At 43.8% G+C, this 27,144-nt stretch overlaps 3 protein-coding genes across 3 annotated transcripts in view; 1 reads left to right on the plus strand and 2 right to left on the minus strand.

The window, feature by feature from the left end:
- Positions 1–3,490, minus strand: part of LOC119177080 (uncharacterized) — an 83,677-nt gene extending 80,187 nt beyond the window's left edge. Inside the window, exon 1 of the mRNA XM_037428466.2 lies at positions 3,339–3,490. Coding sequence (XP_037284363.2) covers positions 3,339–3,357 — 19 coding nt within the window. The 5' untranslated portion in view covers positions 3,358–3,490. The remainder of the gene's footprint in view (positions 1–3,338) is intronic.
- Positions 3,491–3,569: 79 nt separating this feature from the next.
- On the plus strand, positions 3,570–7,766 carry LOC119177089 (uncharacterized). Its single transcript, XM_075885239.1, has one exon. The coding sequence runs from the start codon at positions 4,049–4,051 to the stop codon at positions 5,258–5,260; it is 1,212 nt and encodes a 403-aa protein (XP_075741354.1). The 5' UTR covers positions 3,570–4,048; the 3' UTR covers positions 5,261–7,766.
- A 951-nt stretch (positions 7,767–8,717) lies between these two features.
- The window catches only part of LOC119177098 (DDB1- and CUL4-associated factor 17-like), a 30,196-nt gene continuing 11,769 nt past the window's right edge, over positions 8,718–27,144 (minus strand). Inside the window, exons 11-13 of the mRNA XM_037428487.2 lie at positions 25,681–25,849; positions 20,098–20,256; positions 8,718–10,252 (exon numbers count right to left, since the gene is read on the minus strand). Coding sequence (XP_037284384.2) covers positions 9,971–10,252; positions 20,098–20,256; positions 25,681–25,849 — 610 coding nt within the window. The 3' untranslated portion in view covers positions 8,718–9,970. The remainder of the gene's footprint in view (positions 10,253–20,097; positions 20,257–25,680; positions 25,850–27,144) is intronic.

Genomic DNA, 27,144 nt, shown 5'->3' on the forward strand with positions numbered 1-27,144 from the left:
TCACGCAGCTCAGCAGGAGGACTTTTGCAAAAACAAAAAACAAAAAAGTATCAGCCACTCAGCTTACAGCGATGGGAGCACCTCAGTAGGCTGCTGAACTATGTCATTGCTCTCACCACTGTCCACAACATGTATAGGTACAACAGCCTCATCACTGATGCACTTGGACGTTTTCGAAACATCGCCTGCATGGAGTAAGTGGTCCAGACATGACGCATCTTCATTAAGCACTGACCCCAACTCCGGCCACTTTACAACGACGGGTGCTTCACATGCCTCTCCTGGCATTGGTTCAGAAGTTTGGAAGGCAAGCTTCCCCTCTTCTCGCTTCCTTGGAAAAGGCACAGTCGACATGTTTTCTAAGGGTGCGGATGGGGTGCAGGACACAAAGCTGCGCATGCCGTCAGTGAGGAGAACCATTTTCAGCACGTGATGCAGCCTGCTTCAATCACTATATCTAATATCGCAGTGAAGGAGCATCATAATTTATTTTACCATACAAAAGTAGATGGTGCCATCGATGTTCATCGTTATATACAGTATATTGTTAAAAAACAGGTGGACTCCACTATGCTGAAATCATTATTTTAGGGCAGAACAAGTCAAAGCACCGCTCAGGGTCCTAAGTATGCAGACGAAATGTAACAGAGCCATGGAATTAGTTTCCCCAAGTATTTGTGTTGAAATAATACACAGATATGCAATTCAGAACTGAAGACTGTCTTATTTCAAATCGGGTCTTTGAATAAAACAGCCACTATTTGCAACTAGAAGTGCTTTTCTAATCGTTTTTGAATTCTTTGAATGATTGACTTGCATGGAATACACCGAATTCATAATCCACAAGTGCAATGCTCTACACTACACTTTTGCCAATCTTATGGTGGCAGAAGTTATTATTTAAATGAAAACTGTGTTCACTGTATGAAGAGGGGGCAGGTCTTTTGTACATGTTTTCATCACCAAAACCATGTCTAGCTTTCCATACCACAGTGCAAGTAACTGCGATTGGAAAAGACGCATGATAAGATGACTGTACAGCCATTAGTTTAGAAGACTGTCTTACTCAAAAACAAGGCACGCAATTATCAGAAAGAGAAAATAAAAACGACCATCCCGGCAAGCTTGCCATATGTAAAATGCGAGAGATGCATTTCAACACATTACTCAGCTGTGGTAGCAGTAACTTTCTAGAAGACCCAATCACACTCAAATTGCAATCTAGTATGGCATGACATAGTGGGTATTGCTTGGTACAACCCGTGTAATATAGTGCTGCCCACACATGCTCCCTTCAGAGTAAGTGTGCGAACATTTCATCGCAACTTCATGTAGTACTGGCCCCATCAATCATGACCATACCAACTACAGGGAAGTGCTCCTCTCATATATCTGCAGTGGGCACAGATGACTACCATTTCCTATTGAGTCTCAAACGTGTGCACACATGCTAGCTGGTTAACAGGACTGTCGTTTTGCACATCATTCGAAGAATCCACAATACCTCACATGCTCCAAAGGTCCACATTATGTAAAACAGTCAGCTTATGAATTTATCATGCTGCATTTTTGCTTCTAACAAAGAGCCCCACAAAAGTGCACTGCAATGACAAAGCACCTAAAGAGTGTGGATGCAACTGGGAAGCAAAGAGCACCTAAGTTGATAAAGGAAATGGGTGTCCACTATGCAAAGAGATTTCAGGTAATATACCGAGTACCAGAAAGTGCCCCACTCACGATCAGAGCCGTTGTCAAGAGAAGATAATGTCACAAGGCATCGCTGCCAATAAAATAAGCATTAAATGCTCTAATTCCAAGTACAACCATGCTGCTGAGGAATGAAATGAAAAAAAAATGTTTTTGTTATGGTAGAAGCTATTTCCAAGTATTGAAACAACTCACAGAGCAAGTTGTGCGGTTGTCAAGAAAAGAAATTGGAAGCGTCTCACTTAATTACAGCCAGCCTGCACTGCGAAATGAGGATGCAGTAAGCTTCGTCCAAAGGTTTTCATGACTTGCACAGTAGTGCGACTACGAAGACTGGGAATGTTTTGCCAGTGCACTTTGAAAACATATCCCCACTACCAGAGGCCCAACGCTCACACAAGTGCATAGGCACGAAAAAACGGGTCAGCAATATGACGTGGGTGGCACAGGGCCACATGTCGCACGCAAGTATGGCGCAACCTTACCACCGGCTCCACTCGAGGACACACAAATAGCCCAGATTTTGTTCCTGCCGCCCAGTCGTGGTGCATATGTGAGGCGCAATCTGTCAAAGGTGTTATCTTTGCCGTACTTTGGCTTGGGCGAAAATGGGGGGAGGTAAGCACTGCTATATATATCTGGCCCTCTTCATCGCGACGATGCACATCTGTCGCGCCTCAAACCCATGCGCCGCTCAAAAAGCGAGTCTTTCATTTGCGCGTTATTTCTTTCTGGCTGTCTTTCACTCGCTCAGGCACTTTTTTCAAGATTACTTCAAAGTAGATTTTTTGCCGACGTGCCCGGAGTGGTCTTGGATGAGGCTGTCGGCGATCAAAAATAACTTGGTCTGCGCGAGGTGAGGAAGCAACTGCATGCAGGTGAGAGATGAAAAAAAAAAAATCGCGCATTTCCGTACACAGGTAAGGAATGTCGATGTGAGCATGTATCGGATTCCCCGCGAACTGTCAATACGAAAACGGTTGCCGCTAATCACACTTTACGTTTGAGGCAATCGGGCTTGGAAACTAACGTTTCGTGGTGTAAAGAGAACGTAGTGACAGCGATTCGTGAATGCCGAAATGTGACCAAATCAATATAATGAAAAGGCATTCGCGCTGCTTCGAGAGAAAAGAAACTAGACCTCGAAGTCAGATAATCCAGGAAACCAAATCACGTCGTCGTAAAATAGAACAGCTAGACGCACGTAATGAATGACAGCCGAGAAGGAATCGGTCGCAGCTGGACACCACGGGAAAGTTACTGTGAGAGCATTGTAGTAGCCACTTTGGGTGGTGGCTCCAAAGCAAGTAGCACGGAAAATAACTTTGTTCCACACAAATTATGCAGTCAGCGAAGGAATCAATCATGTATTGCTTGAACTGCTGTAAGAAAGGGGCGAAACTGAACTTTTCAGTGTAAGTGGTACGCGGTTGGCAACAATTACGCAGTGTTCCTCGTTGAAACGGCGTGCACTTGCCCATTTTATCTGAAAGTTAACTATCGTTAAGACATCCGCTGCACGAGATGGCTGGATTTTTTTACGTTAGGCTTAGTTGTAAGCGCTGTAGTGTGATCCGGCCGAGCAACAGCCGGCGGCACCGGCGAAATGGCACGGGCGAAACACTACTTACCTTGAACTCTCATAACCATGCTGAGTCTTACGCTTGAGTACCACAACGGGTAAATATGTCAACCTGCACTCATATTCCAATCTTCCGGACAAACAACACGAGTTTCCAACTTGTTCAAAACAGCGAGCAAAAGTTCAAAACAGCGAGCAGGCCGGCGGAGACGGCGTCGTCGACGGCGTGGTTAAAAAAAAAAAAAACACTAGCCGCAACCGTGCGGAGGCGCTGCAATCGGAACCGCAATGTTTTTGTTTTTTTCGCTCGTCTCCTACGGTGCTTTGAAAGATTGAAGTCGTTGTGTGATTGTATGTGAGTGGTGCCAGCTGCGGTGAGTGCACGTAGACGAACTTGCGTTTCTTGTGAGAAATTCGTTCGAGAGACTTCGAGATTCGCCGTAGAACTTCGCCGAAGCCCCGAAGCCTCGCGCAGCCGAGGATAGGTGGCTGTGCTTCAGCGGCGCGCTGCAAGACGTCGTCGGTGGATATGAGATGACTGCACGAGTAGTGCATGTATTGTAAATGGCCCTGTGAAGACGGTCAATGAAGCTTTGGTCCACGCGAAATACTCAAGCTTTTTGTGCGTCCCTAGTGCGTTAACACTAGTAGCGCACGTTGTGGAAACAACTCGGCCCTTCAAAACTGCGTAATCAACAAGCCCTGTGTCACTGCGGCCTCTCTATCCGTGTAGAAGAAAAACAAACGCAGGAACTCGTAATGGCTCGACGAGATTTGGACGAGACCGCAAACAGTCCGCATGTGGCGGACAGTGACGACAACGAGTCCGGGGAATTCGAAGGTGCCGTCGGCGGCGTAGCGGCACACCCAGCGCCGTCACCGTGGGCTGCATTCCCGGATCTCATCAGAGTCCGCACGAGCCCGGGAGGAACGGGCAGTATGGGAAGCGAAGGTAATCATCAACACGGCGATGTGCAAGGCGACAACCCCTCGGGACCTCGAGTCAGGAATGCGAACCCACCCGACGTCTCGCTGCACGCTCGCGAAGGTGCGCCCAGCGACGATGTCAACCTTCTTAATTTTATACCGAGCTCCCATCAGCGAGTCGGAGGTGCACTTCCCGACATGGCTGCCGAATCGGAACTCAGGCACACCATGCAAGCGTCGTCGTCCCTTTCGCCGGCAGCGCGGGAGCACATCGCCGAGGTGCGCCCGACTCTGCGCGGCTCGCCGCACGACGTCGGGGCGTCGTCTCGCCGGGGCGTCAGCGACCAACCCGGCACGTTGGCCAGCATGGCTGCTAACGTCCAAAGGAGTTCTGCGATGTGCCGTGGCGGCCGACCTTCCTGCGGCCGAGACAATTGCCCCGATGCCGTGGACGCAGCTGCGCTGCGGGAGTCCAACACCGCGCTCACGCGCCGTCTTACCGCGAGCGAGAGCCGTGTTCGAGACCTTGAAAGCCAGCTGCGCGACTTGCGCGAACGCGAAACGCGCAACGAACGCAACTTCCAACTGGTACTGAACGAGCTACACCTCGTTCGCGAGTCTCTGATGGCCGTCGAGCATTCTTCAAGGACCCTAGCTGAAAAATTCGAAGTGAACTTCGGGGCTAGTGTAGCTTCCACAAGCGTCAAAGAAGGGAGGGCAACCGACGCGCCTCTTGTTTCCAATGTTGAAGACCGGCTGTCCAGCATCGAAGCTTCGATAGACAGACTTTGCTCGAGAATGGCAAGCCTTTCTGGTCGCACAGACGTGGATACAGGATCGAGCGTCCCTAGCCCTGCTGTCCAGTCACTTACCAAGGAAGAGGTAACGCAGGCAGTGCAGGAAGCTCTGCGGAGGCAGTCGACGCAACAAAAATCGCTGCTTGAGGACGAGCGAAGGCGTCTCATGCAGTCATTTGCCGAATCCTTCCAGGTTGCCATCTCCCAGTTCCTTCAGTCACTGAACTCGGACAACTTGGACAGTTAACTGTGTTTGCGAACTGGCAGGTTGTCCGGTTTCTCCACCGTGAATGAAAGAAAAACTCTCTTGTTCTTTCAGGTATACTGTCACTTCACATGTAAAAGCTGTAGAGGCACTGAGTACTCTGGAACAAAGAGGTACACAGCTTGTAAATGTAGGAGGTTGGTTTTCTTCTGAACAGCATATAGTTTTGTTTCATGTTAGCGATAATTCCAGCCAATTTCACAGCAATGTGTTTGTAAAAGAAGGAAAGTGGTTTTGCTAAATTAAAAACAAAGTATCCATGGGGAGTATTGTTTCTTTTGGTGAAGCTGGTGCACTTGCAAAGGCGGATTATCAGTCATTACATCCGAGCTGTCTTCCAAACTTGCAGCTATTCACTCTATAGTATTCGCCAGAGAGAAACAAACGAAAAAGCGCCATTTGTGGCTCTTCTAGATAATGAGAGGTAGCCACCAAGCACTTATCGCCATCTTTATTCTAGCCTGGCGATTGAATGCGAATACTGACATATAAATTCAGCAGCGTTTCAAAAGGACCAACCAGACACACTTGCAATGACAGTTGCAGCTTTAAAACACATTGTTTTGGTACTTAATATGTGCACATGACAGCACTTTTATGAATGTTTCGTGTGCATCCTTCCTCACTTTGTTTGCAGCACGCTGGTACCTTTGCTTTTGGTGCACTTATTAGAGCACAGTCATGCCCTCAAAGCACCTGCATGATTCATGTATTTAGGGAGGTATTTGCATAGCTACAACAACATTTCTAGCTTCGAAAGGCATGTTCGCTAAAATTTTACTGTGCTTACTGAAACCTCTGTCAGTAAGTACTGCTAATAAAACAATTGCATTACAGTGCACATGCAGATTTTTTTTATGTGCGCATTCAGTATTTTAACTTCAAGCTTGAAAGGATCCCCGACAGTCAAACTTTTGTTCCACTTCTTTGCTGTTTGACTCCTTTGAAACGCCTGCCTAAAATTGTAAGAAACTAGCACCCCAATCCGAGGAGCAGCTAAGTGCACGTGCACTTTAACTTTGGTGATGTTGAGAGCTGTTTTCAAATCGGGGCCCCCTTAGCGTTGTAGAGTGAAACTATGTGGGTTTGGTACCACTCCGGCTTTTTCAGAACGTGCCCTCTCAGGAAAGAAAGCATTACTATCATAACCAGCCAAAATCACCCGACAACAGAGTGAAAAGGGCTAGGAACAATAGCCCACGTCAAGTGCCAGTCATGGTGTTGTGCACGCCCCGCAACTCTTCTGCGACATCGACATTACTAACGTTTCCTGTGGGTTGTCACGTGGGGCCTTTGTATACATCATAGTAATGATGATCTCGCAAAGTGCTGCCAACTCAGTTGAGCACGCGCGCTTACTTAAAAACCAAATTGAAACGTCCTAAATGTTATGTTCGCCACTAATAACAGGCCAGAGGTGTTCACGTATACAGGACAATCGAACTATTGAGGTTTCAAGTTACGTGTTGGGGGACCTTTAACGCATGTCGCTCATTGCTTGAGCAGGCCACGGTGAAAATGTCGAGCAGCTGTAGTAGGCGCTACGCTTGTAGCGGTGGACGATAAAGAATAGAATCAAGCCAAAGAAATCTCTGCATTACACCGTTGTGCAATAGTGGCAATTTCTACCTTGTTGTTTTTCTAGCTTGTTATAATAAATCAAAATCTTCAGACTTCGTTTCAAATACAAAATGTTATCAGGTCAAAACAAAAATGTCAATTGCAAAAGAAACAAGAGTATTAGTATGCGCTACATTTCTCGTTCAATATTCTTTTTATCTATTGTATCTCAAAACACTGTAAAACAGCATTTTACTGCCAAGATTAGGCTCTCCATGCTGTAGATGATAGTGGAATGGGAGGAGAACCTCCACCCATTTCCATGTTCCAATGTGTTGGAACACATTTGTCTGCCTACGCATTAGGTGAAAAATGCAACTATGCCCAGTCACGTTTCATCCCCACCTAGTAGTAAACATCTGCTGCGAGCCTGTTCGAGCGTTCCCAGGTATGAAACAATGATAGTTCTCTAGCTAACTGAGGCTTGCTAGAACAAAACGCTATAAGTAGTTGGTTTTGCTTTTCAGCCGATGATATTGCCAGGCTGAACACGCTTATCAGATAATAGAAATGCAATTTTTTACCAGTGTAGGTGTTACAAGACGCAGGTTGTGCCTCGGCACCGCTCCAGAAATTTTTAAGACTTTGAATGGCTACTCATGCACAGTGAAATGATAAAACTTCCATGTTATTAGACCAAGATTAGCATACCAGTGCAATGTGCATATGTACATATACTTACCATTACAGCCAAACATGGAGTATAGTTATCTGCCTGGAGGGTTCCACCACAATTGATTACTTTTATGCATTTTTTTTACTACCCTTTAGAAATCTCTAGAAAACATTTGATTGCAGCTATGTGGGGCCTGCACGATGATGATGTTCGCACTTAGGAAATGTGCCACAAATAAATTTTTGAGGATCACTTTGTGTAACAGTGTTTTGCTCCTTTGCTGCAATGTATGCACATTGCTGCACATTTACACACTAACTCTCTATTTACGAAAGTCTCAATTAAAATTTAATGGGCTAGTCGCACACCCGCACTCCCCTCTGCCTCGAGAAATATACAACAAGCTGTGCCTACTTGAGTGCATTGCTGTACTCAAATACACCTATCAACCTTTTTTTTTTTTTTTTTTTGTCCAGTCCAATTCAGAAAACAGAAAATTAATGGATTCCCAAGCCATATCAAAATCAGTGACATTGCAAAGAGCTTTGCAAAAGTTGTTTCCAATGCCTCCTTTCCACTGTCTTGGCTTTAATTTCAAAAGCTCGTTCAACCGATAGGGTTTAGCAACTCTAGCACGTAGCTGTTAGGCACAGATTTCTGCCTTGAGAGATGTCACTTGTAACCTTGAAAACAGGGTAAACGAGCATAGAGAAAGATCAACACGAACTGCAGAAAGTAGAGTGGAAGTATGAGGAGGAAAGCAGAGTGCCACACAAGACTACAAGACGAATTACCTACAATCTGCGCCCCCAAAGCAGAAGCTTGTTGTACCAACACCAGCAGCACCCTAAAGGCTGCTCCATTGAAATAGATGCTAAACACCATCACCAAGAAAATTCTGCATTTTTTGCTGTTGAGGCTGAACAGCAATGACTGAACTACTGCGCTACGAAATGAGAACAGTTCATACGGTGGTGGTTTTGGGACGTTAAACCCCACATATCAATAGCAGGAGTTCAGCTGTACTCAAATTTTGTGCTTGGGAGCATCGCCATCATTGTAAATTCTTTTCTTACATGTTACTTTATGTTTGAAATGTTAAGGCAGCTTTTATTCAAGTGTCAACACGTTTTGATACAATGCAGTAAGATAATGTAGTAATGTATATGAAGTTCAGAACTGGATGAAAAAAGCTAGAAACAGTTTCAGAAGTACAAAAACCTTGATAAACAAGATTTTATTTATTTGAGTGACCAAGAAAAAACAACATATCTCTTATGAGCATTGAGGAATTGGGACAGAAACACTACAGAAATGGCAACAAAAAAGAAAAATCATAAATTACAAAGCATTCTGAATAACAGTTGATAACTTAGGTCAATGTGCATATTTTACAAGCATGCATTCCGATGAATGGTTCAAAGCTATGCGAATTCTTAGACTTCTTTTACTAAAACTTGGCACTACAAATTAAGTTAAACCAGTCAATGCGATCTGAATTGCCTATCAAAACACTCTATAGTCATCAGTGACGTTTCAAGATGTACACTCAAACCTCCATATAACGAACACGGATATAACAAAGTAAATGAAAAATGGTCTTGCAGTAGATAACAGCGTTAGGGATAACCTTTATAACAAATTTTCGGATATAACAAACAAACCTACTTTCTTGCAAGATTCAACTTTGTTGTAATTAGGTTTATTTAGCGATGGCTCACATAACTGCACCATCCGTTTTTGTCTTTAAACCAAAAATCTCATTCACTCCGAACTAAATATTTATAATAAATAGCACAATTGTGCGCAACATGCGTTGATATCGGACATTAACCAGATCGAGCATTCTGAAATATGCAACGAACTGCGTGCGCTCACAGCTTCTGTACGTATTGGTAGAAACGCTATGTCAGCCAACAGCATTTTGAAACCAGAACCTGACGTGCAATGAAGTGAATAGCATGTCTAACAAAGCAAAACAAAAACATTAAAATGCCAGACTGTCAACAAACAAAAGCAACACTACACTGTATGCACACAACACTTGGAACCACAACAAAAGTCCCTCAATAACATAACAGCACTTGCCCAAAGTCAGCCTGCATGCTCTGATGCAGAATAAAAAATAACTCAGCCCAAGATGACAGGATCAACGTCTGACAACTAACTGTACACTATACATGTAATGCAAACACCACAAAAAAAAAAACCAGCTTTCACATCACTTCGAACCTGCGTAATAAACAGAATGCATTGCAAGCGGCAACCTAGGCATGTGTTCATTCAATGCCCAAGTGACTGCAAGTTCCCTGCCATATTGACACAAACATACGATGAAAAGACAACCACCCTAAGTGGTCAGACGCACACCAGGCATCCAGCAGAATGCAATGCACTGCTGTAATAAGACAAGACAGACATAAACGGAGGGGAGAGAGAATCAGCAAAACAACCATTCAGTGGTTTGTACATCTCACTATTCTGATGTTGCGCGACGACGACGGGACGGCCACGCCTTCGCTGTCATTGTTGTGAGCGACGCCGTTATTGCTGGTGGCGGCACTGTCACGCTTAGATCTCTGCAGCACCGTGTTTCTCGTGGTGTAGCGCCTGAAGCGTGGATAGTCGACGAGTCCCGGAAAATGCAGCCTGTACAGGTAGCAAGAGAAGTTGCGCCGTTCGTCTTTGACAAGGACCACCATGGTGTCGAGGTCCAGCGTCAGAGTGTAGTCGCAGAGCTGCGGCGGGAGTGAAAAGACAAATGTGTAACTGTGGGTGGTTGTCAACTACAGTCTGTGACAAGCTAGGAATAAAAAGTAAAATGCACCGCTGTCCACTTGCGTTATGCGCGTCCAACTGCAGCTGCTGTTTACTATGACGTAGCAGTCACGGCAAATAAATGACAACGATGTGCCGCTGCACAGAGACCGGTAGACGTACATTCGGTTTTCCTGCAGTGTTTTCTTCAGCAAGAAGAAGCTATTTCATACACTTGCCCTCAGCGTCATCATCGCCGGCTGTCATTCGATACTGATTTTTCTGATTTTGCAGCGTTTGAAGCGCACCGAAGTGGCACAGCTCCATCGCGTTACGTCGTTTCGGCAGCGCGAAACAGCAACACGGCCTCTGTTCTGTGTTTATCTGGTTTTACCGTGTCTAGATTCACCAAGCATATCGCCTGAGGGTGACAAGTCCTGACGATTGTCGCAGTCATTCGTGTGCCGTGAGGTGAAGGTGAAGTCTGAATGTGCGCGTCTGTGATTCACCGCCCGCGAGTGCGTGCGTGCACGTGTATGTGTGTGATTAATTTGATATTTGTCTATTGACACAGCCGCGTCATCTTACCAGAATAGATTTTCACCGGCTCAGAAATACGAGTCAGGCCCGTTGCGTAAGCACTTGTCTTACGCTCGATGCATGAACACCTTGCATGAAAAACACTGTGCAAGGCTCTTCAAACCATGAAATGGTGTGTGCTATATACTATCCCTGCATCAATCCTGATCGTTACTGAAGTGACGCTGCTAAAACTATTATTGAGCGACAAAAAAAAGGGGGAGAAAGATTGTTTTTAGGGCGTTGTATGATACTTTTCTATATCTTGTTAGGAACATTTACTTTTGTCTAGCGTGTTTTCGTTTTACATTTGTTTATGCACATATATTACATAGTGATAAATTGTTTATATCAGAAAGAGTCCCGTGAAAGGAAATATAAAGAATGCATTGCACTCCCTTGTGTAAGCAAAGTCTGCCATGCTACTCACTTGCATTTACTGGTGAGAGAGAATCCTCTTGCCTAGTGCCTTTGTACAGACACAACTTCACACAGATACATTTATAGAAGGTATTGGCCCCTATTTCAGCAAAACTGGGTCCCATTATATCTAAGGGCTTACGGGACATGGCAACACCATGAATTGTAAGTTGTCGAAGCAAGAAAAAAAATCACCTCTGGTTCGAACCGCGTTTGGAAACCTTTCAATTACATTTTTGGTGGGCACAAACACCAGACTGATGGGCTTCATTATCACTTTCACAGAATGCCAAAGCTAGGGGCGTATTTACTTGCTGATCGCATTTTCGGCAGAGCTAGTTATTAGAAGCGGCATGGCTAGAGTACCTAAGGACGAAAGGCTTCGAATAGTCGAACTGTACACCAAAGAATAGAGCCAGCTTGCTGTCACTGCCATCGCGAAAAGGCCACTTTCTCATTACCAGCGTAATCATCAGCATTACGAATGTAATTTTTTTTACTGCCTGGTTCTGTCACGCGTAGTCTTATTTTGCTTACCCATATCTGCATTTTATTTTGTGTTTCGCAGGGCACAGATGTGTTTCATTACCTTTGCATTATTCAAATGCTTCGAGGCTACAGATCTGACCTCACTCGACCTGTCTGTCACAAAGGTTTTAGGAATAAATTTTCCTTTGTTTACTCTGTAGTGTTCTACGTACACCGTTTCTTGGTGCGCGTGATGGTGGAACGTAATGATTTTCGGAAAAAAGAACGCTATCGCACATTCCAAATATGGAGCTTCTAGCATTTTCGCTTAAACGAAGCAAACGAAATGTAACGCGAGTTATAACTAACATTTGCTGGGTATTGCAATCCACAATAATTATATAAGTTTGTGTCCTGCCGTAGTAGGATATATTGAATTATATTCAAACACGTGTTTCCTTAACCTTTTTCTGAATACTATAGGGACATGGCTTTTTTTTTTTTGCATTTCGCCTGTATTCTGAAATCGGCTGCTCTGGGCATGAATGGCATCCCAACGAAGCTGCCGAGAAAGCACAACAAACGAACGGCACTTTTTTTTTCTGCGCGCTGATTACCCGGGGAGAGCAGGGAAAGTGGCGGGGACATGAATCGCATCACGGAAAAGCGAACGCGGTATCCAGCGCACTGCAAGCGCCAAAGTGGAAAGTAGCAGACGAAACATGGCAAGCCTCACCCTTTCGCGCCTATGCGCATGCATTGCGTTTACAAATCTCGCCGCCAGTTTGCACCACGTGGGCCGCCAGCTACGTGTTGCCGCATTCCCTCCAAGAGTGGACCATACTGTACATTCGGTGTTAAGCGCAGCACAAGAATCTAAATTCGCGAAGTCGATCTCAGATCGCTTCTCCATTCTTCACTTTGAGCCATAGTTACAGAAGACAGCAAAGAAACCTGGCAGCAAAAGTTTTTTAAAGCAACGAAAAATTACAAACAACTTTATGAAGTGCAATTAATGTCCCTGTTTCATTTCGTACAACTACAGAACGATTCCATTATTTTTAACATCACGTTAAATGTGGCATTATTTGCTTTAGTACCACCATCGTTACCGTGCAGAAACGTCGCCTTCGAGAGATGTACATTGCTTCTTCAAGGACTCCGAAAAGAGCGCGGTGGGGATTGTGATTTAAACAACAGATATATTGCCATGCTGACGCTGAACTCTGTGCTTTCGCAAGTTCATTTATTGAGCTTTGGTGTCTTTATTTCAATACCAATGAAGTGTTGAGAGATAATGATTGTATGCTTGAAAATTATTGCCATTGTTTGGGAACTACTTCCTTTGTAATGCGGAGGCATGGAAAATAAGGGCATGTGGCCTCGTGGGTGGAGTTTAAATTTTTTCTTAAATTGCCACAGACTACAGCGGCGGTGTTCAGGATTCTCGGACATAACACCCACGAGAGTAGGCATCAGCTTTCCGTTTCTTTCTTTGAACACGTCAACCAAGAAAGCATCACGTAATATATCACACCCATTCGATCATCAAATACTTGTAAACACCGCATAACAGCATCATTTTGAAGAGTTCTTGAGTCCACATTATCGTCGTAGACTCGTGCACAGCTGCAACACCGCAAGTAAATTTTAACCGCTGGGCCGTCTAGGGGTGTATAATTTCCCTAGTTTGCAGTCACACGCACATATAATTGAGTCTCGCTATAGCAGAGTCGCATCCAACATAAAAAAAAGTTCATTATGTCCGATAATATTTATCATAAACATATATCTGTTACACAGCAGTGAGACAATTTATTTTGCTTCTTTCGCTTCCATGCATTTGTCACGGTACATACATATGCATTCGATAAAAATATAATTTGGGCAGAGTCTCCCTCAAAAAAAAAAGGGGGGGGGGGTCACTTTTTAAGGACCTCAATAATGTTCACTACCTAGCTACAGAGACTGCCCCATACGGGTGGCATTTGAAACAGACTTTTGGCATCGTCCAAAAGTTGACTGCAATTAATTTTCAGCATTGTGCCAATTCAGATTTTGATATTAAAAATGACGGCAGAAACCATGTAACAACGACTGTTAATGCTCATACAGATAGCGTCGGTGACATTCAAAACATCAACGAACTTCTATTGCACTGCCAGTCATTGCACTAACGACTGAAGTAAGAAACGCATTTCAACGCTCTCATATTTTGGACACAACAAGGAAAGGCAAGATTCATGGTACTTTCTATTTCTTTGTCACGCCTTAAGTCCTTCTTGCAATGACGTGCTTGCCACTATATTTTTCAAAATCGGAATCAACTTTTATTAATATTATAATGCACCACTTTATTCAGTCCAACTCATGCAATCACACACTGATGATGATATACGTAAAGTTTACTACTCTTACCTAAAGCAGAAAGTGGCGCTGTAAGCTGTTGGACGCATGTGACGCATGCCGCAATATGTGAGCTTCGAACTTTACTTGGATTTGTATCGTTCACGTACAGCCCGAACACCTTGAAGACGCATCTGGCTTCAACATGTTCCTTGTGTCAGTATAGTTGATTTCTTGCTGAAGGAGCACGTAGTCAGCTTTTTATTTTTTATCATTGCTCAGAAACAAATTTTGTTTCACACTAGAAACTTCTGCGCTGACGAACATTTTTATGAAGCTTAAAAAGTAACAAACGTAACTTGGCACACAAACCACAAAGGCAGCATTAACTCTGCCACAGCTAGTCGTCAGTTTTTTTCACCGTTTGGTTATGACGTAGAGGTGAGTGGGCTTTTAGAATATAATACGTAAGAATGACGCCCGCTTATAGAAGATTTGTTTTAGAGCAGCTTCACTTACGAAGTCGTATTTGCTTTTGAGCCAAGGCCTCGCTCAACACCAGCCAACACAAGCCTCGCAGATGCATATACGTCACTCCCAGTGCTCCAACAATGCCCCTTAAGAAATTTGCATAGACGGTGGAGCCAGATTTCCTTCTAGGCATCTTTGTGAAAAACTCTATGATGATATAAACAGATGAAAAAGTTGTACATATCATGTCGATATGTCCAAAGACGAAAAAGAGTCACCGGCTGCACTCGAAGTAATTCTCTCTCACACCGGAAGCAGCTGCCTGGTCGCATGACTGTGACAATAAGTGCCTCGGGTGCATGGCTTTGACTGAGAAACGTGCACTACTTCTCTCTTACGGCTATTGTGACCGGAAGAAGGTCTAGGAACGAGATCAGAAATTAACTGAGGATGTTTGCTCAATGATCGTGTAAGGTTCAATAAGATGACTCTCGTCTTTTTCACATAAGCTGGGAACGCGAATGAGAGTCCAAAGAACTTTGCCTCAAGGGGAAAAGGTCACAGCAAGAATGATGAGTGATGTTTTAGTGAGGCTTCCAAGCTTCCTGGGAGATGCCGGTGTTCAATCGGGTCAGGTGATGGCAGTGAGAAACGCGAGACAAACGTCATTTAAATAAATGACCTGCTGAGGGTACAGCAGCCAAAAGGAACGAGATGTTTAGAGCTAAACTCAATGAGCGTCCATGGATCAGGTGAAAGAGAGAAAAGCCTGTGGTGCACTTGCGTAGCCGTATTTTGGGCAAAATGTCACTGAATGGCAGGATTGCATCCTGGTTCATGTGGTCAGGGTTCATGAACATTGGGATCATATACGAGATGGTGCATTGAAAGCATTCAGTCAAGAGGTTGGTCGGCATAAGGTAAGACAAAGTTGTCAAGTGAATGATGTTAGTGGCACACAGAACCTCAGCAACAATAGAAGAAAGGAAGACTTTTCTAGCAGAATGCATGGAGCTCCATGGCATAAAAAAAAAATGTTTTGTGCGGAAATAAGGTTGGGGGCTTCAGTGGCAGCGCCAGCTCGTAACAAAGCTGTTTTCGCATAGTGGGTTATATGCCAACAGCCGTCACAATCCAAATATTCTCATTAAAGATCACAGGAAGGGGCCTATACAAGTCTACCCCAACGATAACCTATGGCATAATTTCTAAAAAATTGGTATGCCATAAGTTACAACTTTGCAATATAAACACTACAACTTTGTAATATTAACACCTGACTTCACATCAATAATTAAAAAAAGCTAATTTTCCAGTTTGGTTTTGGTTAATTAGATGTGTCAACATCATTTTACCTAGCTGCAGGATAGTATTTTTGCCTCGACATAGAGTTCATGTGAATAAAATAGCTCGACTGTCATGAAATGTTTATAAAATATCAATATTGTAAAAAACATGCCCTGAATACAGATTAAAAATGATGACATGTCCAGGTTTTCTAGTCCAGTCATACAAAAATCTGAATAACGTCCCTGTGTCACAAACAATTTTTTAAAGAAATATACTTCCCTAGTGTGCAGGGAACATTTTCAGAAGGAGGATAGAGACGAAAAATAGTACAGAGCGCACATTGCAACCAATTTTTTTATTGCACAGATGGCGGGAATATATATACATTCAAGAAGGCAAGGAGATCACACAAAAATGAAAGGACAAATGATGGCGCATGCACCAGCCCATCTTATTCCAACCTTGAAATGACAACCTAACTGAGAAGATACTCGTATTCATTATCCGACAGATTGACGGATGGGGCACTTACACACTAAGTTCCTGCTTTGCAAATCAAAAAAGCTTCATATATTTCACGTGCCCTCTTGTCTTCATACCTTGCCATTACTTGGCACTCATCAAACTTCGGTGTGCACCCACAATTTGCACAGTGACTTGCCAAATGGCTGCCCACTGATCCGCGCACCAGATTTGTCAATCTGCCGGATAATACATACGAGTATCTTCTCAGGTTGTTATTTCAAGGTTGGAATACGGTGGTCTGGCGCATGCGCCATCATTTGTCCTTTCATCTGCGTGTGATCACCTCGCCCTCTTGAATGTATATAAACGTATTCCCGCCATCCGTGCAATAAAAAATTGGTTGTAAGTGTGTGCTCTGTACTATCTTTCGGCTCTATTTTCCTTCTGAAGACGTTACCTGCGCACTAAGGAAGTATCGTAATTACTCGAATCTAACGCGCACCTTTTTTCCGGTCAAGCGAGTTCATAAATCGCATGTGCGTTAAAATAGAGTGCGAAAAAAATTAATACGGTCATTTTATTGCCATCGGCATTTCCAAAATGGCCGCCCCCTACGTGCTTCGGCATGGCGCGTCGGCCATTTCTGCCTATGTGTTTCCCATGTGCGACACTTCGTACGTGTGCTGAGGAATTCGTCATCTTGTAGTGCATGATGATTGATTTGTGGGGTTTAACGTCCCAAAACCACCATATGATTATGAGAGACGCCGTAGTGGAGGGCTCCGGAAATTTCGACCACCTGGGGTTCTTTAACGTGCACCCAAATCTGAGTACACGGGCCTACAACATTTCCGCCTCCATCCGAAATGCAGCCGCCACAGCCGGGATTTGATCCTGCGACCTTCGGATCAGCAGCCGAGTACCTTAGCCACTAGACCGCCGTGGCAGGGCATCTTGTAGTGCATTAGCATCGACGGCATGGAAGGGCCGACTCCAAAAACTCAACGAGTGCACCACGATGCCGCTTTTAAAAGAAAGAAAAGTCATCGCGTGTGCCGAAACAGACGGAAATCGGGCCGCATCGCGGTCATTCGGAGATCCCGAAACGTGCGTGTGGGACTGGCGGAAACAAAAGCAGAAGATTGTCGACAGCAAAGATTCACGCAAAGGCTTCAGTGGACCACAGCAGGGTCGGTTTCCGCAAATTGAAGAGCTGCTCGGCGAGTCTGTGCTTGAGCAGCGAGCGGCCCATGACGACAGAACTGCTCTAAGTGCGGGCTATGCAGTTAGCTTTAGAAAAAGGGCTAAAGCGGAGCCAGTTCAAAGCGAGCAAATGCTGGCTAACTAACTTTATGAAGAGGAAAGGCTTTTCCCTCCGAAATCGAACGGGCATGGGCCAGAACTTGCCGGAAGAGTACGAAGAAAAGCTTCACAGTTTTCAGAGGTTCGTCCTAAACTTGCGGCACAACAACGGCTACCTGCTTGGGCAAATCGGGAATGCCGATCAGACGCCTCTTTACTTCGACATGCCAGGCACCACAACCGTTGAGAAGAAGAGGGCGAAGCAAGTTCGCATGCTGACGTCGGGCCACGGTAAAACAAGAGTGACGGCAATGCTCCGTTGCACGTCAGATAGGCACATGCTTCCCCCGTACCTCATATTTAAACGGAAGACGCTCCCGAAAGGAGTCGTTTTCCCGAGTAGTGTGATCGTGTGGGCCAACGAGAAAAATGGGTGCGCTTGCAATCGATGTCTTACTTTTTCTTTTCGTCGTGAAAACCGAGTGCGCGTTACAATCAAGGGTGCGGTAGAATCGAGTAAATACGGTATATTTCTTTCAAAAATGCAATACGAACCAGCCGAAGTAGCCACTCTTTTGCAGTATGTCCCAACCAATGCAGCAGCAACAATCCCAGCTATGATGCTGGTCTCTGCTTTTACCCCACCACACATTCGGATGTACAGCACCAAATCACCTCAAAGGGACCCTAAAGAGCTGAATTATTTTTTGCGTATTAGTAAAGTACAGTTTCGTGATCGTGAAAACACCACTCTCACAGTTACACGAGGCTTAGCAAGCGAGAAAACACGCGAAAAGAAAATGTGGGTGGCGACACTACCTTAAGATTACCTCACTGAACACCATGATGCAAGAAATTTCGAAGGTATCTACTGGGTCCTATGTAGCCTCCAAATGACAAAAATGAAGTGCTTTGTAATCTGTGGGTGGCATAGACTTAACATACGAAGTTTCAGAAAATTTCCATCGAGCCAATGCCACGAACATACCGAAAATACATTTTGAAAGTTCTTGCATTAAGCGCGGATATTTTGGTGCGACATTTAATAATAGAACTTCAACCTTGATTTTCTAATAATGAAATTATGACAGTTAGAGTTCACAGAGTGTGTTTGTCACCAAGTCATTGTTCCTCTTTAGTGTCCTTTTAAAGGAGCGCCGACATCTAATTTACTCATGCCAATATTTTTACGTCAACGAGTAGATATAGACCCCGTAGCAGCAATTTGTGACCTAAAACCCAACTGAGGGATAAATAACTATCACTTTTATTGATTTATAGTACCGGTATCTAGCACCATTCAAAACTGCCGGCAATCCCGCCATTTTTAGCGCTGGCAGCACTACCAGTGGTACAACCTCGCGGTAACCTCCAGATCGCACCACTGCTGACCACTTTTCCACAGAAAAGAGTGACGCCCGACCCTTTACAGAACAGCCATTTTATAATGGACACCGTTTCAAGCAACGCTGAGGAGGTGCCCGAGGATTCCATGTTCAATCGTGTGTCCTTGCTATATTGGTGTGTTTTGGCGTGCACAGCATTCAGGTATACGCAGAGTGGTCAATGGAATATCGCTATCAGAATGAGCATCATCGGAGAAATAGAATATGTTCCCTGCTTGCTGGGTTCTTTTTCGCGCCTCCAGATGGCCCCACCTATCCAGCCTCTCGAGGTTGTGGCGGCAGTAACTCGGTATTACGCGGACGAAGAAGTCTACAGATGAACTAAAATTCAATGATACCTGCGTGTTACTTGCTTGCGATCGTATCTATGCTGTTCCACTTTCATAGCTTGTGGTTTTGTTGGCGTGTAACATATACGTGATATGAAAAGACACTCTCATTGCGCTTTTTCCGCACTTCGAACGAAACTACTGAAACTCACAACAGTTCCCCAACATGCTGACCAAGAAGCGCACATTGAATAGTGCTCTTTTCTTTCGCCGTTTTTTTAAAGGTTGTTTGCACCTTGGTAATTTCACGAAATCATTCGAAGTGGTGCAACGAAGATCAGACACGACGAGCGAGTGTGTTTCCAAGCTTCGGCGTCACGATAACAACGCTCGAATCGTAGACATCACTACTAGCGCATCGTCACACTCAGGATGGTATGTGTGGAATGTATCGCACCAAACACGTAGCACTTGTTGATGTCGCAATGCATGCCATTTTCATTGAACTCTTGTACACTGTTTGCCGTCGAAATAAAATAACTTCTACGCGACAGATTCGATTCAAATTTGGCCAAGACTACCTACACACACCGAGCAATCGCAGGAAGGGCACATCTCGATTCTGAAATTTAATGTCAGTGGTCCTTTATGACATGTTAAGTGACTGATACTGATAAGTCACCACATCCGGTTCTGTGGCTGTTATATCCCAGCTGGTCAGCCAATCTGTCTAAACGGAGGGGAGGCAGCTAAAAGAGCAGATGCTGCACACGTTTAGTAGAAACCGGACACTTGATGCACTCCACTCACCTCATCAAGCTTCATACCCAATTCAAAAGACTTGATTTCGTGGCCCGTCTCATTGTCGTAGATACCTACTTTTCCCAAGCACCTCTCATCCATCGGGTTGAATCCGAGAACGCTATACAGCTCTAGCTCATTCTCATAGTCATCGGACAAGAGACTTTTCTGCAAAAAAAAAAAACATTACCGAGCTCAACTCGGGTTGCAGGTTTCCTCGGTGCACTTCCCTCACAACGTTCATAAGGGTAGCTGTTAGGGCTTGTAGGTTTGGCATAATACAGGGTGAAAATGTAAAGAAAAAGTATATAGTATGTGGTTGCTTGTTTTGAAATAAAATATTGTCAGCACTCGTGCGAACCACGCGTCTTCTCTGTCTTTATCTCATGTGCTTTCACTTTGTAAGAAACAATGGCTTTTCTCAACTTTCAAAAGCTACAACTTTCGATCTTACACCTTATTTGCAGCACTGCATATAGGATGACCTCTTTTAGAATAAAAGAAAGCCTCACAAAAACTCAAGTGTAGATGCTACACTGTGATGGCAGTGCTCTGAAACAAGCTTTTCCCTTACAAATGCAAAACGACTTAAATTAGTCTAAACAAGAGAGAATCCATTACTGTAATACCCCGACAAGTGACCCTTGTCAGCCAGTTAAAATAACCGGCAAAGTCGAGAAGGGAGCTTTCCAAAAATAGTGTCAATAATCACTATGATGAAAGCAAAGATTTCTCTGTCTCTCTCTCACACAAAAGAAAGGAAGAACAGAGTTTTCGTGGGCTTCCTCAAAAGTCTTTTGGCACTCATTCACGGCAGAGCACATTTAAACAAAGACCCCAAAATACACACAAAAAAAAACATAGCCAACACAATCAGATAACGGGAAACATGGCTTGGAAGCACCCTGGGCAATGGACATAGATATCGCAGGCCTTATATTTGCTAACTACACGCACAAAAAAAATATGTCATAGGTGACAGAGTTTCATACAATAATACTTAGAGAGGAATCTGGCGCTGCGATCGTGTACCCTCATGGGAATTATGGGAAGTACAGGCTTCAGATTGGATCGCGTTAGCTAGTGAACTGTCTACGGATGTTTTTCTACAGCTTCAGTTTCGTTCTTCGCGTAGAGTGGGTAGTGTGGTGGGTGCAAAAGACTGAACCTGCGCCTTTGTTGTTCAAAGAAGCTGAAAACTGCTAGGCCTCTCAATTTACTGCAATGCTGGAGCTGCATAAGTTGTGTTTGACAGTTCAAGCGAAGCGTCATCCACTCACCGCTGCGCATAGATGTAGCATCCCATGCCAGTGCAGGATATTACACCGAGTTCACGTTTGTAGTTAGTGCATCTTTCCAAAACTCGCTGAAATCAACTGCAAAACGACGACGACGCGAAGTAGACGCACTGCCACGCTTTTCTGGCTCAACTTCACAACAAAACAAGGGGTGCGTTGGGGGCAGACTCCTTGAAGAGATGCACCTGGCTTCGCAGCACACTAAACGTTAAGTATTTCTCACTTAATACTGTGCTGTTATTTCCATAAATAGATATTGCATACTTTCGAGGGCAAACAAGAATGTTTGTTTTGAAATGTTGTAAAGAATAATTCATTAAATCTTGATGCCAAATCTGGAACACAATGGCAGGGCAATACATACCCTGGTGGTTAAATTTGTCCAGGTTCCCCTTCTACCGCCTAGTCACAAAACCCTTTTGCAATAAAGTTTGTGTACAAAAAAATGAAGTAAGATACAATATGACATAACTTCATATTATTTTGTTTTACACTCAGCAAGCAAGCGTCATGAATCTCAAGAATGCGATCCATCCGAAGCAGATCTGAAGCCTGTACTTCCCATTATTCCCATGGGGGTACAAGCGCCCCTGAAGGAGACCGCGCAGACGCTAGCGCCAGATTCCCCTAAAGGTATTATTGTATGAAACTCTATGTCATAGGTAGAACATTCAAATTGCAAACACAGATCTTTGAGGCTATGCTTTTATGAATGGGATCCTGAAAATCATCTTGTGTGTCGTGCTCCAAGTTCAGGGTGTGGGAAAGGAAAAGAAAAGTCAAATTCTAACAACCAATTTCAGGTGCAGGTGCTTAGAGATCAGGTTCCCAGGCAGGATGACATTGGATTTAAGCAGGCTAGGGCTGCTTGGATGTGGTTAATCATCAGGGTTGGAAGAAGAATGATCACAGAAGCATGAAAGTGGTGAAATCATAGGGGATGCTTGCTCTTAGTTCTACAGTACGCGAGAAAGACAGGGGGAATTGATACGCGTGGTTTGTCTTGAGCATCTGTTTGTGATACAAATCATTAATTGCATTGTTTTTACTGCACCAACACAGTTCCCGCTACATAAAACTGTTACCACCCTAAATACCATTGTCTTGGGGATCATCCAACTTCAAACTACCCTATGATGCTGAGAAGTAAGTGACTCACGAGGCACTTGATTCACGATTGACAAGAATGTGCACTCTAGGCTGTTGTGAATTGTGAATAATTTACAGCACTCATGTAATTAAACGCAATATCCAAACGTTAAAAGGACACCAAATTGAAATAATGAATCAACTTAAACACCTAAATTTCACTAGCACAAATTTGTTAATAGATATGGAAATGAACGTCGCAGTTTCCATTAAATGGGCACAGATATAAAACAAGACGTGTAAAACAAGACGTGTCCTTTATTCAAATGTTTGCTATCCATAAACCCTCTGGGCTTATGCATGAGTGGCATTCATCACATTCAAGTTTTATTTCAAGGGAAAACCGTGTACAATATTGGGGCATTCAACACCCTACAACATAGACATTACTGTGATGTGTTTGGTAAGGCCCATACTATCGCGGGCGACGATGCGGTAGTAACATCACGGCGACAACCTGAGTATTCTTATTATGGCACCGACGCTTAGAAGCGCTCTCACTTCCATACAACTGGACTAGACTCCTCTCGGAGGACAGAGTCCAGCCCGGTCTTCACTTTCAGTGGTTCTCCTTACTCTTCATGCCTGATCTTCGTAGTGCAGATATGAATGATCTGTCATGTGCCCATCAGTCCGCATGTCGGGGAGCCATTGCGCACTGGTTTCATGTTGTTCACAACGTGAAAAAAGTGGGAAGAGTCTTTCATTTAATTACATGTACAGTAGATGCTGGCATGGCCACTATCTATCAGAGTGCAGAAGTGTATAGAGAAGCGCCGTTGCCAACAGATGACACGCAGAGAGGCTTCCCTGTGTTAGTTTAATACAAGACTACCACAGCCATAAACGTGGCAAGCCGGGTAGGTTGGGTTGTCTTGAAGTGCAAAGGAAAAGCTGCCCCCCCACCCCCTCTCCCTAAGCACAGAATTGTTATTGTAGAAACACAGCACAGAAAGCCTGCTACCATGCTGGTGTACACTCGGGACAGTGGCATAATTTCAAATAGGTTACCTCCTTAAACTTGTCTTCGACTGGAGACTCAGCAAAAACAACAAAAAATGTGTGTATTTATCATTGTGGTTGTCCAAGGCATCAGAAGGTGCCGATATCATTGTCTGGTAACTCAATATTTCATAAACCCCTTTAGCATACCAAGATGCTGTACACACTAAAATATAGGGATGTGCGAATATTCAAATTTACAAATAATTTTGTTAATAGTGTCTGCTATTCGACTCAATTCACAATAAATTTTACAATTCGAACTCCCAAGACAAATAAATCCACGTGACCTCTTCAAATGTTCAATATGCTTCACCCCATCACAATGTCACGTTGCGGCAAAGCTACCTTCCCGGCTCTGCTACAGCCGTAAATGTTTAGGCTAAAAAAACAAAGATTCTAACATGCAGATTGTAGGTACGGCAAAGGGAAATGGAGGGTGAGGGGAAGGGGGGGGACTCAAATACTGCTGCATTGGACCTGAAACTTGGGCAACACTTTTGTTGCACCAAATCATGTACATACATACAATTCAGCGTCTTCATTGCGTCATTCTCAATACAACTATAAAACACCACCTTGCCAGAACTTTGTCACTAACAAAAAGAAACACTCTCATGCTTCTATCTCCTAAGAATATGCTCGGAAATCCTCTGCAACATTTTTACAGCAATGTTGTTTTGAAGTATTTGAAAAACATTCAAGAAATGTTCGAGAAAGATGAGGAAAATATTCGATTCGCACTTGCACTTCAACATTCAAATTCGCTTCGCACGCAAAATTTTGCTATTCGCACAGCTCTACTAAAATCCTCTAATACAGCTGTTGTGACTTACAAGCTAGCAAGGCCCAAGCATGCATACCCGGGCACATCCTCATCGCTACTCAGAGGGGCGTCAATTTCTGAATAGCTTCTTTGCGAAGCATCAATGCAAAAATGATGCACGACGTCACAAATCGAAGCGATTCCCGGTACCAGTCTCCAAACACTGTCAACGGCTACAACAGCGATGCTGGTAACAATGACACAACTGCACGTACGCAGCTAGCAGATGAAATTACACCTGAACCTCACGTCACTTCTTTCTGTGGCCACATTATCAGTTGGTGTGCCGTTGTGAGGTGACCCCAAGGAGCACAGCCAGTTCTACATATCGGTGGGCACTCCACACATTTTGATCATGCTCAATGCTGGTCATATTATTCAGTATAAAAAATAATTATTCGTTAGTTATTTGTTAGATAGTCATTGCGAATCACTACTAGTGCTTGAACTACTTGTGGATGCAAGTATATTGACATGCATGAATGTGATGTCATTGCTCCCTTGAATTTCGTGCCGAAATCTGGGCACAGTAGTGCTAGAGTAACCCTCACCAAATTATATTATTTTTATGTTTTCGACACATTAGGTGAAAAAGCTTATCTGACACTTCGCTCCCTTTGAGCACAATTTACTCAATTTTTACTGAGTGAGCCCTATGTAGGCCTTAGTAATGAAAGTGTTAAAATCGATGATACCACAGTGAATTCGTGTGGGAAACTCAAGATGCATCACCTTCTGTACTATCTTTTAGTGTGTCTTTTGCCTTATTAAATTCCTGCTTGGTGGCAGAACCTTGATTCTTAGGTGGTTAAAGGTTATGTTACCAAAATGCATAAAAATAATTTTTTGATGTACTGCCCCCTTAATTAGGTATTACAACAACACATGTGCTGTTGCACAAGATAGCCGTGCCACATGACTACGATGAATCTGGTCACCAAGGATGGTGCTGACACTTACGCAAGCGTGTACTAGCCGATATGACAATTCAATGCGAAATAAAGAGGGTCACAAACAACAGCGTATGCATTACTTAGACCTAGATCAATGCATATCTCTTTTTATCAAGGTGGAATGAACCATGCACAACTTCCAAATTTTTATTACAATGATAATAGATTTACTTTTTGTGCACTTCACCCTGTTTGCCAGTTAGTCCAGCAGGGTTTCATCCCCTCTCCCCTTCAGACAAAAATGGGAAGTGATGCCTCTGTTTGATTCTGTCCTATGACATTTCACCAATCTTCTTGGCAGGAGCTTTTCTCTACAATAACAAGAGACAATTTTTTACGGATGTCACTTTTCCTTATTTCTCACCTCTGCACACTGAGTGCTGTGCATGTCGTAGAGGGTCTTGCACTTTCGTCGCGGTGGCTTGTTGTCGTTTGTCTCTTTGCAAGTACGGGTTGGCGGCTCACGAAAGGTAATCTCAAAGCACTCCTTCAGAGATGGCTTGTTCTTGCTGTTTGTAATTAATCGAAAGATCCTGAAAAAATACATATTTTTTTAAAAAAAGGACCCACAACAGGTGAAGAAGTATCCCAGTTACCTTAAATATTACTACACCCCTGTACACCCAAGTTAGGAAAACGACTACACAGTGAAAGGAAACACAAACAGTCATTTTCACTCCCCCTAAAACGTCATTTATCAGTATGTCTCAGTGAATTACATTCCACCTTTGCCTTTCAAGTGACTTAAATTAAGAGATCCATTTGAGGCAGATCACTGAAGTGACGGCTAATTACAATGCAAGTTCAGATTAGTTAAATGAGGTATTTTACCAAAACTCAGTGTACACTGATATGCAAATTAGAAAACGAATCTTGGTTTTTTGTGCGACAGTAGAAGCCACAAATTTCATTTCAAATTCTAAATTTGGCACCCAGACCATAATATCGCTATGTTAATGTAAACAATGACAAATCTCTTCCATCCCTCCCTCCCAGATGAAACTGATGATAGGCTGTGTGTTTTCTGGCAAGGTCTCATGACCAACCCTTTCCCAGATGTCCTTGTTATTTGCCTGGCACACATTCTTACAGGATGCACAACTCACAACGTCAAAAGGAGTCATATGCTGTCTGTTTGGCAATGCCTTGATTCCCAGAAACTAAGTTTAAGGGAACTCTATTTTTTAGTTTTGAAGTTTGGGTGAGTTGGTATTGCATTTCCAAACTTTTTTAAAGCTAAATAAGGTGTAGAAAGAAACAGTCAAGGGGTCGTAAAATGGTTGCAGCTTAGCTCAGCTAGGCCCGGTTATGCATGCGAAGGCTTGTTAAGCTTGGGCAACAAATTTGGCTAGGTGAACATTCTGAACTGTGAGCACTCAATACCGTCATTTTCGTCAGCTTCGAAAGCGAGGCGTCTATTGCCACTTACAAAGCTCGTTGCTGCTGTCTTTCTGCATTTTTCTCTTGACATCTTGTCAACTTGTCCACTCAAAGGGTGAAACTGGAGGTGACTTGATGAGGACATGAACAACATAGGGCATTCCTCACTGTGGTCAATGTGATGGCGCGTTTTATGAGCTTGGAGTGATGGGATGAAAACGGCAGAAGGTCCTTCTTTGATCGTGGGGTATAAATGCAGCAGGTGTGCCTGTCATCCAGGTGGATGGCGAGGTCGAGGAAGCGTAGTTTTTTCCTTCTTCCTTGGTGAAGGACAGTCCAGGGAAGTTTCAAGAGAAGCTACGATAAATCTGGTCTGCCGTCATACCGGCTTCGTCGGGTTTCGTGTGAAATAAAACAAGGTAGTCGTCGACAAAGCGAAAAATCTTCA

This window comes from Rhipicephalus microplus, unplaced genomic scaffold, assembly GCF_043290135.1.
Source record: "Rhipicephalus microplus isolate Deutch F79 unplaced genomic scaffold, USDA_Rmic scaffold_94, whole genome shotgun sequence".
In the NCBI taxonomy this organism is placed as follows: domain Eukaryota; kingdom Metazoa; phylum Arthropoda; class Arachnida; order Ixodida; family Ixodidae; genus Rhipicephalus; species Rhipicephalus microplus.